The 16,181-nt window shown below is 49.2% G+C and overlaps 3 protein-coding genes across 3 annotated transcripts; 2 read left to right on the top strand and 1 right to left on the bottom strand.

Annotated features, from left to right (window-relative positions):
• Window positions 1-996: 996 nt before the first annotated feature.
• ETH_00010565 (uncharacterized protein) lies at window positions 997-5,725 on the top strand (the record flags this gene model as incomplete). Its single annotated transcript, XM_013376986.1, has 20 exons — window positions 997-1,202; window positions 1,348-1,447; window positions 1,577-1,630; window positions 1,744-1,857; window positions 1,978-2,067; window positions 2,187-2,324; window positions 2,465-2,513; window positions 2,612-2,702; window positions 2,797-2,850; window positions 2,993-3,165; window positions 3,308-3,469; window positions 3,674-3,832; window positions 3,984-4,089; window positions 4,269-4,375; window positions 4,483-4,596; window positions 4,797-4,902; window positions 4,998-5,063; window positions 5,177-5,297; window positions 5,403-5,464; window positions 5,563-5,725. 20 exons carry the CDS (start codon window positions 997-999, stop codon window positions 5,723-5,725), a joined length of 2,235 nt encoding a protein of 744 aa, XP_013232440.1.
• Window positions 5,726-6,397: 672 nt separating this feature from the next.
• Window positions 6,398-12,606, bottom strand: ETH_00010570 (MORN repeat-containing protein, putative; the record flags this gene model as incomplete). Its single annotated transcript, XM_013376987.1, has 13 exons — window positions 6,398-6,551; window positions 6,870-7,261; window positions 7,461-7,682; window positions 7,898-8,075; window positions 8,175-8,359; window positions 8,481-8,622; window positions 8,775-9,534; window positions 9,633-9,896; window positions 10,506-10,619; window positions 10,748-11,048; window positions 11,217-11,504; window positions 11,882-11,996; window positions 12,110-12,606. 13 exons carry the CDS (start codon window positions 12,604-12,606, stop codon window positions 6,398-6,400), a joined length of 3,612 nt encoding a protein of 1,203 aa, XP_013232441.1.
• Window positions 12,607-12,936: 330 nt separating this feature from the next.
• On the top strand, window positions 12,937-13,275 carry ETH_00010575 (uncharacterized protein; the record flags this gene model as incomplete). The annotated part of the gene is made up of 1 exon (XM_013376988.1): window positions 12,937-13,275. The coding sequence occupies one exon, from the start codon at window positions 12,937-12,939 to the stop codon at window positions 13,273-13,275; it is 339 nt and encodes a 112-aa protein (XP_013232442.1).
• Between the last annotated feature and the right edge of the window lie 2,906 nt (window positions 13,276-16,181).

The raw sequence follows: 16,181 nt of genomic DNA on the forward strand, positions 1-16,181 counted from the left end.
TAGGCAAAATGCTAGGCAAGGCATTTCCACTCATGCCGTCCCATATCCGGGTGAGCCAAGACGTCTTTATGGCCGGCAACATTGCATGAAAAGCCGTTGAGAACTCTGTCTTTGCGGAAGAATTTACAATGCATCGCCCTGTGAAGTTACTGCGCATTGATTATCTGATCTCTGCAGAGCTGGGTGCCCAAGCTTGCGCGTTCTGTCATAGTCCCCAGTTCTCTGCCACTGATCTCTGTGGTCCGAGACCCATCCTTGCTGCCACTAGCAAACCCGTCTGGCTCAACTATTATTCAAAGCCCTTCCCCAGCTCAGAATGTTGTCTCAAGGCTGATCGGTCATGTTGTACTTCAGTGCAGCAGCCCACTTTGGCATACGCGCAAGGATACGAGAAAGGGTCTGAGCGCATCAACCATTGCCTCGATGTACAGCACCACGCAGGGGCACCCTCTGTTAATTGCGCAGGCACGTTTTCTGTCTATCAAGAGCCACACTTTTGAATCCCTGTACCTTCAGACTAACTACTTCACATTAATTACTTCATAACATCGAAAATTTCATGCCCAGTTAAACAGTAGTATGATGAAGTTCGCCTGCACTGCACTGACACCAGGATTCCTGGGATGTGGAGGATGCTACAGTTGAGCTAATAGGCGTTGCTTTGAGGTACGTTTTGGGGTCTCGGGCATATATTTTACTGCTGACTATATGAAAGGTGATGGACTGGGGGGATACGTATGCGTTTCTCGATTTGCACGTGCATGCAGATACGAGGCTTGGGACGTTGGCCACTTGCTGGCGCAGCGATGTATCCTGCAGTATCCCGAAGCACATGCAGCATCCGTAAGAATTATCCTGAGGCGCGCAGCGATTTAATCTGTTCAGCCTCTCATTGTGCACTCAACCTTTTGCAAGAGTACAGCCACATTGGAACTAAATAGCAGCAAAAGCACATTTTACGGTAACTTCACTGTTTCTTGTTTCACACATTCTCGCATGCGGAGGAAGAATGCTGAAATAGCTCGCTTTCCCTTTCAGGTCCCGGCCCGTCTATTGCTTCTTTTGGCGGCGACTCACGGTTCAGCGGAGCCTCCCCCTAAGGCCCAACTTGCACTTACTGCGCACAGAATTCAACGCGTTCTCGAATACCATTGGGGTGGTCATCATCCAGCAGCTTTGGACGTGATAGTAGTACGAGCTTGGTGCGTGCCGCTTTCTTTATTCAGCTAACTTCGCTTGTGTTCAACATCACTGGAGCGCCAAGCATTCTCAATGTCTGCATCGTCCTCGTTGCAAAATGCTGAAGGCTCCTGGTCTAATTTTGAACTGCCTCTGTGGCTCTTTTAGGCTGTCTTATCTTGGACACGATTGGCGAGAGTGCATATCGGGTTTGCAAGCTGCGTTATATCTAAGCGCTGCTCTTTCCGTCTCAATAGAACCCCAGGACGTACGCGCGGAACATCAACCCATGTAGTACCCAAGGTGCCTGCGGGCGCAAAAAGCTAACTGCTTTGCCATGTGCTTTCCTCAATACCACATTTTTCGTCAAATATATTGTTTTTGTCTGTGTACGCAGCTTACAACTCTCAAGCAGCTTCTTGCCGTTACCGCAACAGACGAAACATCCAAAGTAAGGAACTTCAGATATTATTGCGTTTCAGTGCTGTTCAGGCGTGTGGTAGCACAAGCATATGAGCACTTCAGAGTCAGTAGTGACTCTTTGCCGGTGGATATTTTGTGCAGATCCCAGCTGGAATACCACCGGCTCCAATAACTCCCAAAATGGCCGGGCTTCTCAGGATGCTGGCTCACAGCAAGCTCGTTCTTGCATTTGACCGCCGCAGCTACATACGGAGAGTCCGTTTAGTATGCACTGTAACCAGCACTACCCAACTGATATGTTTCTGTTTACACACATTTTTTCAACCTTTCAAAAAACATTTGTAAATCCATTAGAGCGCTATCGTTTTGTTTCAGGAGTTGATGACGGAGGAACAGAGGGCTTCGATGGCAAACAGCTCCTGTATGATGCTTCAATGGGCATTGGATGCCTATGATTTCCACTTTGTATGTCTTCCAGCATAGCGGTGCTTGTGTACGAGTGTTAATACTTGGTTGGCGTCCTTTTGCTTTGGTCTTCATTTTCCGCTCAGTAGGTTTTCATTGTTGTGTGCATGTTTATTAAGGGAACAAGGCACGTAATGACTCTGACGGCGGCTCGAGAGTTCTCGATGTCGCTACTGTTACTCATTAAAGCCACGAAGAAGGATGCTGGAGGCACAATCTTGCAAAGAGGAGTTGACATTGCGTCCCAAACACTTCAGGTATTTGTGTTTCAGTTCTGTTGTGATCCCTTCGGCTGCTGAGTCTGTCGTGACACTTAGGGCCACTAGAAAGCTTGAACACTTTTGCTTAACATTTCCGAATGTCGACCTGCTTGTTCTGCTTGTTATGCTTATCTCAGTGGCAGGTCAAGACCTTAGGGAAGCACCACCTGGAGACACTGACGACAGGTAGTTGTGAAAGATCGCTGTGAAGCTGCTTTTAGGGCGACCCTGATCTGCTCACTTATGTGCACGAGGTTGTGAGCGATGCTGTCTGCGCATTTCAGGTCAACTGCTTGCCGTCTTGTTGGCAAACCAAGGCCGATATCGCCGCTGTATCGCTATGTACGAGGCCGTGATTCGCAACGCCTTTACAAGGTATTCCCCAGGTGTAGCAGTATTTGGAACTTTGCGCAGGCAAACGAGTTCGTTCTTATTGAACATGGCTGCTTGTGATCAAATTCTTTGCCAGACTTACTCTGAAGCCTTCGCTGCGCCGCTATAGGCCCGACAACGAATTTTCAAGGTATGCTATATCTCTACTCTCCAGAGGCTTGTATGGTCTCAACGTGTCGCATGCGATCCAAGGACAGAGCAATGCAGTATGCGTTCTGTTGTTATATCATGCTCTTATGACTGCCATGAATTTTGTAATGTCATATCTACAGAGTTTGTTGGTGCCTACCGGATCCGTATTTTTACGGGATTTTTGAGACGATTCGGCCATTTAATCGTTTCTTTTTGGAAGTCAAATGTGTTTTGCCCAATCTGGAAGACGAGCAGGCTTTAGTCTCACTAAACAAGCAGCCAAGCGCCGTCATGTGTGGAAGTCCGAATGAAAGTAAACAGCATCGCCTCATTGTCACCAAACGAACGACCACGGGAAAGAATGCCTTACTGCCACTGACAGCGTCAGGCAGTTCTTGCCCGCGCCGTGTAGACTTTGTCTGGTCCTTTCAAATGTGAACTACCTGCGGCTGCAGGCACAGGACTGCCCCTTTCTGGTGGTCCTGTCTCGTCTAAGCCAAGCGGGCGTGAAGGCATAGGAGCTGAGAAGCAAGATGCTGGTGATATACATACGAAGAAGGAAGTGCCTAGGGATAACGGCGTGATCCAACTTGATCCGGCAGATCACCCCATATTTCGTACGCGCTTTTGCACAGAATTACTTTGCGTATCAGTAACGTAAAGCCTAGTTCGTGACCTTGAGAGCCAAATAAGGCTTTTAGCCTTGTACGACGGAAGCATGCCGTTAGTTACTTTAAGGCTGGCCACTAATAGAGGGGTCCTGTTTTGCTTGTGTAGACTTCATACAAAACTGCTTGCCTCCTTGGTGCCATGTTGTGCAGCCTCTATGCAGTCGAAATCTGCTAGCGACATGATTAGCCCGGCTATACCGGACTTAGTTAGCGATATGTTCGTCGTTTATATCAATTTTGCGGTGGAGAAGCAGCTTGTTTCAAGGCTAGTTTCCCTCTTTCTCCTCCTTGATTACCTTGAAAAACAAAGTATGTACTCAACCCTTTAGCTGATGCCAAGAAGTCCGCTTGACCTCGGGATCAGTGGAGATAGAGAAATTGAATGGAAATTGAACTGGCTACGGAGCGTCTACCGAACTTGATCAACTACGTTCCACATGCATCAATGATTGCTACGCAGGTTTCAGAGCTGTTTCCTACGACGTCTTCGAAATTGCCTATACAAAATCAGGGGGTGATGTGACTTCGCATTCGTTCCTTACCTGGTTGTTAGACCTTTCCGGAACGTGAGGTGTTCCTATGATTACGTTCTCGCCCGGCAGCGTGTTCTCCACTTAATATCCCCGTCTGTAACCTAGCAGTGGGCTAAGTCACTTGGCATTCAGGTTGTAACGGCTTGATAGAGCCAAAAAAAATATGAAGGCATATGAGTTGGTAGTCTGCCTTATTCCGACCCTGCGAGCAGGTCCGATAAGCAGGTAATGGAGTACATTGAACACTACCCCTTCAGAATTCCCAGAGAGCAGCTCCTCGACCAAGATAGTGATATCATGTTTCTACTGTGTCATCCAAGTGAGATCGGCACTTGCGGAAACATGCGTACTCGGCAATTGGAGTTCGGGATGCCAGGATGCATTTCGTAGCTTCATGACAAGCATGTGTGCTTTGCATCGCTGCAGGGGAAGACAGCAAAGGAAGCCCGCCCTGTGGTTGCATAATGGACCGTTACCTGCGGCACTTATTGTCGAAATCTGAGGTGGCTGTATCGAATACTTGTCAGCTCATCCTTTCAGGTCCGAATTACCCAACAGCTCAGAGCTTCGAGACTTCAAATCACTGAGCAGAAAAGTGTCTTATTGTTGCATTTTAACGTACGCCGACATCCGTATCCAACAAGTCTGGTTGAGCTGAACGTTAATTACTGCTTAGTGGCCTTGCCGATGTTGACGTAGCTTATTGAAGCTTGACGATTAGCTGTGACTGCAATGTTTAGGGAACTCGAAGAAGCTTTTTGAAGTTGCCCAGTCCTACGCATTTCCGCTCGAGAAGTTGAAAAGGGCCATATCGAAGCTGAAAGTGGTCATGTTGATGCTAGGAAAGTATGTATTTGCCGTCGCTTTCCAATCGTTTAATGACGCCATCGCTCACATGCATCGAAATTCAGTCAACAAAGGGCACCTGTTCTATGTCACAGGCTAAAAGAAAAGAAGGATCCAAAAGAAAAACAGGACGAACCAGACATCAGTCAAATGTTCAAGAGGTAACAGCAATATAGGTGGCCAGAAAGTTGTCAGTTTCAGCCCGACGCATGGTCGACTGCATGTCCCTAAAAGAAAGTTGCTTTGGTTGTTCGCATGCACTTGCGGTCCGTAGGCAGTCAACAGCGCAAGCTGCGGTTAGCAGAAAGCTTCAAGAGAGGGTTACCATTGGTGGAAGTTTTGTCGAGCAGCTAGCGGAGAACGTTAAGGAAACGTCCAACCGGACAGAAATGCGCGTGCGTTATGGGCAATCAATCCAGCAACTCATGCAACAACAAGCACCGCTGTTTCGCGGACGTTCTAAAATTCTCCGGTGCGTGATGTGCTTGCAACTTCCGCAGCGGCGATATCGACACTTTTTGGCTCACATGCGCACAACTCTTCGACTGCCCACAAACCTCAGGTAAGCAGTCAAGTTACGCTTTCTTTGCACTGCATTGCGTGTAGAGTACTGGCTCATTTCTTGAACTGAAGAGCTGTATTTGCGTGCGATGACTTCAGATGCGAAGAGCTCGATATTTTGGCTAACCTTATGTACTACTACCTTGATATTCATACGTTTCACACATGGTGGGAAAACCGTCAGAGGAGTGGACCAGATCCTGCAACTCGAATTCCACGTAAAGTGACCGAAGAAGATGTGTCAGCATTCGAGGAATATTGAGTTGCTCACCGCTTCAGAGCAACTAGCTCAGAAACCTGAGAAGGGTAGCGCTGAGTAATGCCTCTTGAAGTGTTTCAGAGTGAAGTGTGCACGCTGAAGAGTCGCCAGAACACATACTGCGTGCTTTTGCTGTCATCCGCAACCTTTCGAGGATTGAAACGAGCGGCAGAAATTGTAGATCCACACAGTTGCTCAACTACGGCTATCACATGTAGCTTCTCCGCCAGACAGTGCTTGTTAAGAAAGCTGGCACAAATGCTACGGATGCCCATGTTACGTAGTACGAACTCATATTTGCGGTCTGTCTGCTTGCACTGCTGTTTTAAACGAACACAGCAAAGACCGCCAAAGTGGGCAGTTCATGACTATTCTGCGCACTCGGTCATGCTTTACAAAGCGCTTTATGCATGAAGAAAATGGCCCGTCTTTATCAGGTAAAGTACTTGGGTTACGCGGCTTCGGAGAATGTTGATTCATGATGCCGTTGTTGCAGTCCACCATGCCAGTTGCCTTATTTCATAAGGCCTTTAGGAGAGGAAACAGTGCACGGATTGGTACGCACCGTATTGGTTTGCTGAAATAAAGGGCATTTAATTAGTGGGAATGTGATAAAAGCTTCAAAAAAAAGCTTCGGAATCCCCTCAGGTGGCTCAATATGCTGCTCCTCCCTTGCTAGGCCTGGACTGCCTTCTCCCAGAAACTTCCCGAAGTGAAAAGTGCCTTCGAATGTGCAGCCCGAAGTGGAGTCGTAGTGTCGGCCTTTCCCGTGCAAATGGCCGAATCTCCAGTCGCCCGAGTGTCTTTCGCCACTTCGCGTAATGCAATCCTGAACGAACAGACGAAAAAAACAGTCAAAAAAGATGAAGGTGGAAGTCATCAATTATGTTCGCTTTAGTCTCTATCTGCAATCTTCGAAGTAGGTTGAGTACTCACACCATTGCCTACACAAACGCCTAACGATTCTACAATTTGAAGCAGCTCGCTCCACTGTAGCGAGCTGAGACGTCACAATATGCATAATATGCATACGACACCTATCATTACCCAAAGCTTGACGCAGATTCCCCAAGTAAACGCGTCTCAAATTTGCGCTTGACTTACTCCACTTCCATGTCGCATGCCGTCTATCCAATGCCCTTCATACACCTCTCCAGTGTCTTTTCGCTTGCTCAGTCCCCAACCATGAGGGACAATCTCTGCGATCGCCATTTGCTCAAAATCTTTATCTTCCACGCTGCCTCCCGCCCGATCATCGCATGTGATGGGAAATTTCAGGTTTCCCAAGTACTTGTCTCCGTTGGGAAAAGTGACACTCCACTCCGCATCGCCGTCTGGTGAGCCGTCTCTCCACTGGCCATCTACGGTGACGGCGCCGGCTTCATTCACGCATGTACTCGAGCCCACACCCCGTAGAACTCCTACAGGGATTGTAAGCACTGCGGCTCCATGACGCAAGCCATTGCGCCACTGTCCGTCGTACAGACAGGAATCCCTATACAGCATGCTGCCACATCCATCCGGCTGAAGTGTTTCAGGCTGAGACGAAGGCAAGGGTGCACCGAGAAACTGGGAATAAGTACCTCGGACAGCACTGGTGCGGCAAAAATTAGATACGTCGCAACAAGCTTGTGATTTGCCAACGTAAGACACGGCAGTATTGTATTCGCGATGAACGGAAAAAGTTAAACCAATCAAGTCTGAGGCCCTGTGGCCTCGTGCGTGGAGGGCAACCTACAGAAAGCTCTCCTGTGTAAGTTCTTCCATCAGAGTAAACCGCAGTGACGACACCTGTCACTTTGCCACTCTCGAAACCGCCTCTGACCACAACGCCCTCCTTGTTTTCTGCAAGAGTTTGCCTTCCCTCGTTCCGCATTATTGTTAGCTTCCCCAGACCTTCAAAACGGCCGCTCACAAACTCCCCTTCGTACTCCAGTCCGTCTCGCCGTACGTATCTACCCTAAATACCGGATGTGCATCTCCACAAACATCTGCGGGAGTCGTGATGCTGATGTGTTCTGGATCCATACGTACAAAAGCTCTCTTGCGAGTAGCGGCATTGTGAATAATCACAGCAATCAATGGCCATGTGATAAAAACAACAGAGGCATACCTTTTGAGTGCGAAATAATAGGACTAATAACGGAAGCTGTACAAAGCATGCAGAGTACTCACCCGCCCATGGTATTTATTGTCGAGAAACTGGCCCCAGTACCGCTCACTGCGTGAATACAGATGTCCCTCCCCGCACTTCTTATTGTGCTGCCACTGGCCTACATATAAGTAGCCCACAGACTCATGGGCAAGAACCCCGTGTCCATGTCGTTCGTCGCGTACCCACGAACCATCGTATCTGTTGCCCAGCATCAAAGCGTACGCAACACAAACCACCACCAGAATGGCACAGAAAGTTGTACAACACCTGTAGCAATCCCCTCGCTTTAAAATTTACCTCATGCCGTCAGCAGAAGAGTAAACACCATCTCCATGCCTCTGACATGACGAGAATTGGCCCTCGTAGCAATCTCCATTGCTGTAAAGATACCTCGCGTAGCCGCAAGTGGGCGGAGGCTGCAGAATCTCGTGTTTTGCGTAAGGCGCCCCTTTGTTCGGCAGCTGGTGCTCTAGAAGCCAAGCCTGAAACCAGCATAACCTGGGCTCCCTTGCTACAACGAAGGGACATCTGCAAACTGACCTGCCAACGCCAGTAATCTAGCTACAACTTACGCTGTACCTATGTAAAACGATAAGCGCCCACCTGAAAGTTATGCGTGTCTGCCCACGCTTTGACCCACTCGACGCCGAACTCACTGAGATCACCGTTTTCTGCTGACGGAAAGGAGATTTGTCGCAGGAGCTGCTGCCTCGAGCGTTCAGGGCCAGCAGCAATCGCTGCTCTCCTGTGTAGCAATTAATACCAACAAAGGCTGCTCGGAAACATGGCAAGCATCGCTTCAAAACACCGCAGTGACTGTAAGACAACATGAAGGCGCAGTAGTTCTGCAACCCCGCAGCCCTTGTGCCCTTCATGTTATATCAAACCACCGCTTACCTGCATAGCTGCTCTAGATGTTGTGTGAACGCTGCACGTATGAGGTCTGCATGTGCTTCCCAGTTTGGATCAAACACGGAAGGGAAACCCATGGCATCGCTGCTGCTCCTGCTCTCTGCCTGGAAGCGGCTAATGTCTGAACAAAGCCTCTGTACTACGGGCCTGTCCGACGGCAGATCCCCTGCCTTACTAGAAGTAGCTGGAGACTCAGCCTCCTTATGGCATTCCTCACTAGCAACCGTTTTGCGTGATTTTTTTCCACCGGATGCGGCAGCACTACTGGGAGTCTGTCGATCAGCCTGGCGCTCCCAACCCCACCTAAGGCGACCACTCAACCACCCTCCTCCACCGCCGCATACAGGGTAGGTGCACGGAATGCCGTTAAACGATGTGTTGTGGTGCTGCCGCGGCTCTTCTAAATCAGCATCCAAGCCGCTCGAGCTGCCCCTAACAAAAGCATCGCGTCCACGCGCTCCACTACGTGCCTCTCCAGGTGTACTGCATAGAGTTCCTGATGTGCTGGTGCCATCATCTTTCTTGACAGTTTCAGCCTCCCATCGGCCTTCGATGCCCGCGTAATTGATCCGCTCCGTCCGGCTCAAGCTGCTGCTACTGCGGCTACTGCAGTGGCGGCTGTTCCTCGGTGAGACGGCAGAGGCAGTTCTTCGTCTTTGCTGCTGCCCTGCAAACGAATAGTCTACCTTAGGATAACTCGAAGCGTGAAGGTTCGAAGGCACCACTTTTGATGGCGAAACCGTAGCTGCAATACCACGCACAATCATCAAACATTAGCTTTCCAGCAAATAGCTATGCCGAGGAGAAACGCTCAGGGTAACAGACTGTCTACAAGCCGCTCACTTTCATCCTTGGACCTCAAGAAAGGGATTCCATGTGCCGCTGCGTGGCTAGCGAGGGAAGAGAATGTTTGCTGTAACAGATCTGTTGCATGCTTCGAGATGCTGCAGCTATTTCCATAAGTGGGGCTATTGCTTCCTAACGCCTCACAAGAAAATGAAGTCTCCACGCTCATCCGATTCGCGAACTTCTGCTCCCAATCCGTTAACCGCAGCAGTGGCACCAGGGTCGCGTTCTGCACCTCGACCGTTAGAGCATCTACGTCCACTGAAAAGAGCATCGAAACTCAAGTTTCTATACTGAATCAGTTCTACTGAAGCCAAGCACTGTGATGCCACTAATAAGAACGCTACAGAGATGCATAGACTTGCCTACGATGTCTGGCTTGACAACTGGGTGCGCTGCCAGAGTAGGGTTGGTCGAAGATATAAGAAATGCCCTCTTCTGCAGCAGCAGGTCGTCTACGAGATCGAGAGGAAGAATAGGAAAAAAAGCCGAGCGATACTCAAACACCTTGAATGGGAGCCCGTGACGTTTCCAACGGTAATCATGCTCTCCAAAGCCGTCACTAGAGAAACCACAAGCCAATCCACCTGCAGAAATAGTCCCCAAAACTTGATGCACCTCGTATGGCCGTGCAAAAGCCGCGAATCCGGCAACAAGCTATTGCCATCGAAAAGGCCGCGTTAATACACGAATCTACTGTTTGCGTCTTTCTTGGGCCTTCCATGGAGTGCAACAACGTCGACAACTATGTTTGAGGCTCCTCTACACTAGATTCAGTGACGCCCGCCTGCCTCTATCGAATTATACAGCCTCCCTTGAGGTACCACAGAGGGAGTTGATACAGTAGTCTATGTGGAAGTAGCGCCATACCCGGGAGGAGCGAAATAAATGAGAGGACAGCTGTGGATGCCCGCGAAGCATCACATGAGTGGAACATGACCTTCGTCTCCAGCAGCAAAGCTTTGACAAGCATGAGGAGCTGCTCTGCGTTGTCAGCGCAATGCAGACAAAGAAAATAAACTATGTATTCATCTGCATTTTTCGTTTTGCAGGTCTCCTACCTGCCGGTATGCAATTGCGGAGAGAACATGGGTTGGGCTCGATAGTCCTACGTGGATTGACTGCCATGATAAAGGGTGGCAGGCCAGCCTCAAGGTTGAAAGTGATCTCGGTGTATCTCATGAGATGGAAATTGACGGTGTTCAGCTGGTCGTACAGTTGAACAAGCAACTGAGCAGGCAATCCCAAGGAGCTCGTCTGCTCCGCAACACTTCCACAGGCTCCCTCCATAAGCTCAAAAAAGGCCGTCGTAACAGGAAGTAGGCGAAACAGAAGAAGCCCCCAAAATGGCACACGTGCCACCAAACACACTGCGCATAATCCCTGGGCATCTTCCATGGATGATGGATCCCACTAGACACGCCCACACCACGCACGCAGACATAGACACATCCATGTGAGTCTCCAATTGACATTTCCCCCACCCTCGGCATAGCAGCTCTTGCATATTTTTTCTGGTTGCCCGTAATTGGGTGAAAACTAGCTATTCCGTAGAGCCTCTAAGGCTTAGTATATCCTCACCAAGCGTTCCCTTTGCGCAGAATAACAAGACACGCCGAAAAAGTAAGTATTGTTCTTTGCCGTGGGCACCGTAAAGAAGAGATGTGAACAAGGCCGCTGGACACTAGCGGAATCCTCCTTACGTTCGGTCGTCCCTTGAGAGGCCACCTGGAGGCTCTCCCTCATCGAGGCCATCTCTGGTAGAGCAAACCTTTCAACCCACTGGAGCAACGTCGTATCGCCATCCTCCCCGTCCCAGGGAAATGCTCGCTGGGAGGCACCCTGCTGCTTTTTGCGCCATAACGAACGCTGCAAGCGCAACACCAAGCAAAGTGGAAGTATTGCACACGAGCAATCGGAGGCACGTGACCTTCACTCGGCAGTATACAAAGTCGTAGCAGATGTATTAGATAATGAAAATGGAATGATGGTCACTGCATGAGGATAGCCCATCATCTACAATAAACGTTGAAGGTATTTGCGGCAGACGAAACGGTCAGCAGCAGCTTGAAAGTTCTCAGCCACCTGGCTCGCTCGGCCAGAGATTCCTACGTTCTGCCGAGTCACAGCTTGTATCGCTTGCAAATGTAGTGTCCACTACAGGCACTGACTTCTGGCAAAAAGGAAAGCAAATCGAGCCCAAAATGTCCAGCAGGAACGCCGAAGAATAAAAGGACTACGCTCACCTCCGTACAGTGTGCAAGGTCGAGTCGGTGAAGAGGCAGACAGTTAGACTTTGTCCTTTGGTGATGAAACAAAATTTGATGCCTTTGCACCGCTGATTGCACCACTACGAATATACTGCGCAAACGAACACATAAAATCCAACTAAACCTCTTAAATCTGTGTTTAACAGCCCCACGCCCAAATTTCCTACGGCACGAAAAAGTATAAAACTCGGCGAAGTGCCTTACCCGATAATAGGTGGACCATCTATTTCTGGCCTGTAAGTAGAAGTATCATCGATTGCTCCAGAGACGCAATGGGAGAAGTCGCTCTTGCTGCTGCTGCTGGCGCATTCCCTCGTGCTGCTACTTCTCTCTGCCACATTTCGCTGTTCCTGTCCTTTGCATGTGTTGGCCTGGGTTTCCACGTCAACGTTTCCCACGCCTAAACCAGTAGGATAACAGCTCAGAGCACTACTGGGCCGCTGAGAAGACGGGGGTGTCACAGATGCAGGGGAGGTAGCAGCAGCATCAGCACGAGGGGGATCAGCAGCTGCAGCACGAGGCGAATCAAGCCTCGCAGAATTTGCATCAGCGGCCACTCCAGTACTCAATAAGACTTCTACCGCCGGGGATACGCCGGCTGCGAGGGCGCCCACCCTTTTGGTCCCCTGCACCAGCAAATCCTCCTCCTGCTCCGAATCATCGTCTCCCCCAATTGCAAAGACGGATTCAACAGGATGCATAAAGGATATTTTTTTTTAAACAGGACAAGCCCTCGATCTTCCCCCCCGTTTTATGTGTACACCAGATAAATCGGTTATGGACTGAATCGGCAGGTGTCAAGTACTGCGTGTTCTTGATTAGGTGGATAATGCTTTCTGTTCTGGTTCGTCAGATGCGAGCGCCGTTTTGCTGCAAGACAGCCGCATTAGACGGCCCAGCCAAATAGCAGAAAGCTGCTTTGAATACAAACACGTGCCATATCTCCCAAAAAGAGACAAGGCAGGCCTTATCCTCATGAAGTGGGCTGGAGATAATGGATGAGTCGTTACCACCTGAGCCAGCAGACTGAAATGACCCTGTTACTTCCGGCTGCGCCTGGGATACTGATGTTAACAATGTTCCTCAGGTGCTGTAAATGGGCCACCGGCATGGTTCACTGGTGTCGTTCTGCAACTGTTAGAAATGACCAACACCTGAGACCCGACAGCACCCGCATGAGCCATGGACGGAGGCTGATTACACTTCTCGCCTGGGGAGCAAGAAGGTTTCGTTTGACCCCGATCTACATTAATATCAGACACATCAACAGTTGCAGCCTTGAAGCTAGAGGAAAGAATCTGAGCACATGCTCGCCTCTGGTGGGTCCTCCCTGCGTGGGAGCTGGACTGGTCGTCCTGTCCTGCAAATAGTGGCAGAATGAAACTTAGTAAAAATATTCTAATGCGTAGTAAAAGGGAAGTTAAGAAAACGCATACGAGGAGCAAGAGCAGATGTACTCTTATATCCGCTCTTCTATACCAGCGCACCAGCCTTGCGTGCTATTGTTAAGAGGAGCAGGATCAGCTTTATTTGGGCTATAGTTTCTGGAAACTTCGCACAAAGTGTCAACTGTTCGACTGCGCGCTACTGCTAACTAAAGCATTTTACAGTGGGCTCCTTAAGATATATTGGTCTGATTCTACCTAAGGCTAGCAAGGCTCAGGTTAGTAGCTTCGGGGCTGGCAAAGGTTGTCGTATTCAGCGCTCAGTGTCCCGGGGGGTCCAAATAACTCTTACTTATTTAGAGATCCCCCTACCGTTTACGACCCGTCCGAGCTCATTTAAAGAGATATAAGCGTCCCAGTCGGATCCTTCTGAGTCTCGCGTTAGTTAGTACTCGCAACACCCCGTTAGATATTACTAGCAGCTGCTTCGGGTTACCTTTCCCGCTGCGGCAGTGATGCGTTGAGTTTTACAGCGAGTGCTTAAGGCTTTGACGGCCATGTCGGGACCATGATGACCATAGGACCGACAAGACCAAAACCCCTGATGCCCACAGCCAAATTCATCCGCCCTTAAAGCCGGAGACAACGCGAGGGAGCCCGCGTTGTTCTATTGAAAAGAGAGTTTTACGACAGTTTTAAACACACCAGTTAGCGACTATAAAAGGAAGCCGTGTGCTGCGTTCCATCTCAAATTCGGCCGCGACGTGATCTGGCTCATGGGCAGCAAGGCAGAACGATCGTCTCATGCGATCTTTTGTGTTCTTTCCCTCTCCTCTGCACAAACCCAAACAATTACCTTACAATATTTCATGTTGATCCCTGCCCAGATGTTTAAGAGTGTTTTCTGCTCGCTGGAAGGTTTCCCATTCCCTGCGCGACATGCTAATCCACGAAGGCACAAGATTGTTCGCTCGTATGCCATTGTCGCTGGACAAAACAGTGCAGCAAGTAGCGTTCGGTCCGTATGTTGCCATTTCTTCATACGCATGTGTCGTTTCTTATTCTGACTGTGCTCGGATACCCACTGTCCGGTGAGTGTGGTCGAGACAGGGAATTGCTCGAACGTTGGCTAAAACGACGCTACAGGAAATCTTTCTGTCCCCTATTTTCTGTTTACGTTGCTGTGAGCAGAAATCATGCGCGCCCTCATGGCCTGTGCTGCCGGTTTACCCCCGCATTACATCCTCCTCATTTCCCAGACTGCGGCCGGAAGCAAATAAACAAGAAAGCATTATTACACTGTGGCTGCAGGGCATACTGAAAATGCTATGGCTGTGGCGAGGAAGGGAGCTGACGGGTGTAACTGTCTACAACGGTTTTAGGGGCACACTCTTTGTAGGCAGCAAAAAAGAGGAATACTACGCTTGAACCTTGAAGCCTTCTCCCCGTCCTTCCATCTCCTAGAGTCCCACAGCTGTGAAGCCTTATAAGTGGCACTACAATGCAGATTGCGTACACGCCATAGACTATCTGCACATCTGGTTATTCACACTCTAGCTTACCACTACGACACGAGGCTGAACTTAGAACCTCATGCCAGCGGGGACGCCGGGAGTCACATGTTGTCTTTGCCTTTTCAGTTAGTAAACTTCTATTTCCGCTACCTGACCGGCAACCCTACGCCCTCTCAAGCCTGCACCTTTTTGTAAATACAATGCCCTCTATGTGAAATAGTTCACTGCCCGACTTGGAATTAGGGCATGGCCGCTACGCGACTGACCTCCGCAGTGCTCCGGTAAAATGCACAGTAGTAAACAGCCGGAACATAAGTACCGACTAAGAGTCTAATTCCCGATATAAAGACACTTTATGGCAACATTATCCCCCCTAACCAGACATTTCTGCCTTTGGTGTAAGCTCCGCATACACAACCACGAGGACAGTGGACGACTAGATACCAAGTGTCTAGAGTAAGAACACTTCGTGCTTTTGCGGATGGATTCCCAACAATTTGAGTCCAGCGTTCAAAATATTCCTCCAGACGACTTGAAGATGAATCCTACATTTGTCGAAAAATCCAGAGCCACTCAAGAAGCGCTGCGGGGGGTGGTGGGCCGCTTCATCTCCACGCTCAGACGCAAGGTATGTATCGACAGTGGCGTGGTTCCATTGTCTAGGTTAAAGTTTATGCAGCGGAAGAACAGCTGCAGTCTTCAATTCGATTATCTTCCTGGATGACCTGCAGCAACGTGAGCAAGCTGGTGTTGAGGTAGGACATGCTCCTTCGGCCCGCAAAACTTGTTTGGTCCAATGCTTGAGCCGCTCAGCTCAAGCACTGGACCTTTTGCTAGAAGCCACGGTGGATGGAACAGCAGACTACATCTTAGCAGGTATAATACTCTGAACATGATTTTTGCCAGTATCTTATCAGAGGTGCGCAAAGCCAATACGCAGTGCACTGCAAAATGATATGTGGCGTTTCACGCACAAAGGAGGGACTGGGCAAGATAGAGCTGTCTGTTTTCAAACATACACTTTCAAAAATAGAAATGTACGCATACAGGCATACACAGGCAAACACGCAAGCAAATAGGCAGACGCGAATGCAAACGAGCAACCACATACACACACCATATACATAATATATATATATATGTATCTATATATGTACATAAAGACTGTGCGTGTGCGTGCGTGTGTGTGTGCATGTGTGTGTGTGCATGTGTGCATGTGCGTGTGTGTACTTCCACTTAAATGCAAACACACGGTGCAGATTTAGCACTGCCTAGCAGGTATCCACGGGTCACTTCCGTGCAAACGCACATCTTAGAAATGTGTGGAAATAAAACTTTCTACATTTTAGAAACGGGAACTGAACAGACAGACAATTT

This window comes from Eimeria tenella, genomic scaffold, assembly GCF_000499545.2.
Source record: "Eimeria tenella Houghton genomic scaffold, Eth_scaff43, whole genome shotgun sequence".
Lineage (NCBI taxonomy): Eukaryota > Apicomplexa > Conoidasida > Eucoccidiorida > Eimeriidae > Eimeria > Eimeria tenella.